The sequence below is a fragment of the Nanorana parkeri genome, unplaced genomic scaffold, assembly GCF_000935625.1.
Source record: "Nanorana parkeri isolate BGI_ZX_2015 unplaced genomic scaffold, ASM93562v1 scaffold1492, whole genome shotgun sequence".
NCBI lineage: Eukaryota > Metazoa > Chordata > Amphibia > Anura > Dicroglossidae > Nanorana > Nanorana parkeri.
Window position 1 is genome coordinate 52,760 of NW_017307760.1, and position 3,608 is coordinate 56,367.

The 3,608-nt window shown below is 44.2% G+C and overlaps 1 protein-coding gene across 1 annotated transcript in view; it reads left to right on the top strand.

Moving 5' to 3' along the window:
• LOC108798507 (probable serine/threonine-protein kinase clkA) overlaps window positions 1-3,608 on the top strand; it is an 18,795-nt gene that overhangs the window by 2,779 nt on the left and 12,408 nt on the right. Inside the window, exons 2-3 of the mRNA XM_018570268.1 lie at window positions 821-2,016; window positions 3,312-3,596. Of these exons, the coding sequence (XP_018425770.1) occupies window positions 821-2,016; window positions 3,312-3,596 (1,481 nt within the window). The remainder of the gene's footprint in view (window positions 1-820; window positions 2,017-3,311; window positions 3,597-3,608) is intronic.

The following is a 3,608-nucleotide window of genomic DNA, read 5'->3' on the forward strand; positions in this document are numbered from 1 at the left end:
AAAAGTCCCTCAAACAATGACTACTACAACAGTCCCTCCAACAACGACTACTACAACAGTCCCTACAACAGCGACTTCTACAACAGTCCCTACAACAACGACTACTACAGCAGTCCCTACAACAACGACTTCTACAACAGTCCCTACAACAACGACTACTACAACAACAGTCCCTACAACAACGACTACTACAACAGTCCCTACAACAACGACTACTACAACAGTCCCTACAACAACGACTACTACAACAGTCCCTACAACAACGACTACTACAACAGTCCCTACAACAACGACTACTTCAACAACACAACTACTACAACAGTCCCTACAACAACGACTACTACAACAGTCCCTACAACAACGACTACTACAACAGTCCCTACAACAATGACTACTACAACAGTCCCTACAACAACGACTACTACAACAGTCCCTACAACAGCGACTTCTACAACAGTCCCTACAACAACGACTACTACAGCAGTCCCTACAACAACGACTTCTACAACAGTCCCTACAACAACGACTACTACAACAACAGTCCCTACAACAACGACTACTACAACAGTCCCTACAACAACAACTACTACAACAGTCCCTACAACAACGACTTCTACAACAGTCCCTACAACTACGACTACTACAACAGTCCCTACAACAACGACTACTTCAACAGTCCCTACAACTATGACTACTACAACAGTCCCTACAACAACTACTACAACAGTCCCTACAACAACGACTTCTACAACAGTCCCTACAACGACGACTACTACAACAGTCCCTACAACAATGACTACTACAACAGTCCCCACAACAGCGACTTCTACAACAGTTCCTACAACAACGACTTCCACAATAGTCCCTACAACAACGACCACTACAACAGTCCCTACAACAATAACTACTACAATAGTCCCTACAACAGCGACTACTACAACAGTCCCTACAACAACAGCACCTATCACCACCACAATTCCCTCAACAACCGAGATGACTACAGAAACACCAACTACAACAGTCCCTACAACAACAACACCTATCACCACCACAATTCCCTCAACAACCGAGATTACTACAGAAACACCAACTACTACAACAGTCCCTACAACAACAACACCTATCACCACAACTATTCCCTCAACAACCGAGATTACTACAGAAACGCCAACTACTACAACAGTCTCTACAACACCTGTCACTACCACAATTCCCTCAACAACCGAGATTACTACAGAAACACCAACTACTACAACAGTCCCTACAACACCTGTCACCACCACAATTCCCTCAACAACCGAGATTACTACAGAAACACCAACTACTACAACAGTCCCTACAACACCTGTCACCACCACAATTCCCTCAACAACCGAGATTACTACAGAAACACCAACTACTACAACAGTCCCTACAACACCTGTCACTACCACAATTCCCTCAACAACCGAGATTACTACAGAAACACCAACTACTACAACAGTCCCTACAACACCTGTCACCACCACAATTCCCTCAACAACCGAGATTACTACAGAAACACCAACTACTACAACAGTCCCTACAACACCTGTCACTACCACAATTCCCTCAACAACCGAGATTACTACAGAAACACCAACTACTACAACAGTCCCTACAACACCTGTCACCACCACAATTCCCTCAACAACCGAGATTACTACAGAAACACCAACTACTACAACAGTCCCTACAACACCTGTCACTACCACAATTCCCTCAACAACCGAGATTACTACAGAAACACCAACTACTACAACAGTCCCTACAACACCTGTCACCACCACAATTCCCTCAACAACCGAGATTACTACAGAAACACCAACTACTACAACAGTCCCTACAACACCTGTCACTACCACAATTCCCTCAACAACCGAGATTACTACAGAAACACCAACTACTACAACAGTCCCTACAACACCTGTCACCACCACAATTCCCTCAACAACCGAGATTACTACAGAAACACCAACTACTACAACAGTCCCTACAACACCTGTCACTACCACAATTCCCTCAACAACCGAGATTACTACAGAAACACCAACTACTACAACAGTCCCTACAACACCTGTCACCACCATACAACAGTCCCTACAACAACGACTTCTACAACAGTCCCTACAACAACGACTTCTACAACAGTCCCTACGACAACGACTTCTACAACAGTCCCTACAACAATGACTACTACAACAGTCCCTACAACAACGACTACTAATACAGTCCCTACAACAATAACTACTACAACAGTCCCTACAGCAACGATTACTACAACAGTCCCTACAACAACGACTACTACAACAGTCCCTACAACAACGACTACTACCATAGTCCCTACAACAACGACTACTACAACAGTCCCTACAACAACGACTACTACAACAGTCCCTACAACAACGACTACTACAACAGTCCCCACAACAGCGACTTCTACAACACTCCCTACAACAACGACTACTACAACAGTCCCTACAACAACGACTACTACAACAGTCCCTACAACAACGACTACTACACCAGTCCCTACAACAACGACTGCTACAACAGTCCCTACAACAACAACTGCTACAACAGTCCCTACAACAGCGACTTCTACAACAGTTCCTACAACAACAACTACTACAGCAGTCCCTACAACAACGACTTCTACAACAGTCCCTACAACAACGACTACTACAACAGTCCCCACAACAGCGACTTCTACAACAGTCCCCACAACAACTACTACTACAACAGTCCCTACAACAACGACTACTACAACAGTCCCTACAACAATGACTACTACAACAGTCCCTACAACAACAACTACTACAACAACAGTCCCTACAACAGCGACTATTACAACAGTCCCTACAACAACGACTACTACAACAGTCCCTTTAACAACGACTCCTACAACAGTCCCTACAACCATGACTACTACAACAGTCCCTACAACAATGACTACTACAACAGTCCCTTTAACAATGACTCCTACAACAGTCCCTACAACCATGACTACTACAACAGTCCCTACAACAATGACTACTACAACAGTCCCTACAACAACAACTACTACAACAACAGTCCCTACAACAGCGACTATTACAACAGTCCCTACAACAATGACTACTACAACAGTCCCTACAACAATGACTACTACAACAGTCCCTACAACAACGACTTCCACAACAGTGTCTACAACAACGACCACTACAACAGTCCCTACAACAATAACTACTACAATAGTCCCTACAACAGCGACTACTACAACAGTCCCTACAACAACAGCACCTATCACCACCACAATTCCCTCAACAACCGAGATGACTACAGAAACACCAACTACAACAGTCCCTACAACAACAACACCTATCACCACCACAATTCCCTCAACAACCGAGATTACTACAGAAACACCAACTACTACAACAGTCCCTACAACAACAACACCTATCACCACAACTATTCCCTCAACAACCGAGATTACTACAGAAACGCCAACTACTACAACAGTCTCTACAACACCTGTCACTACCACAATTCCCTCAACAACCGAGATTACTACAGAAACACCAACTACTACAACAGTCCCTACAACA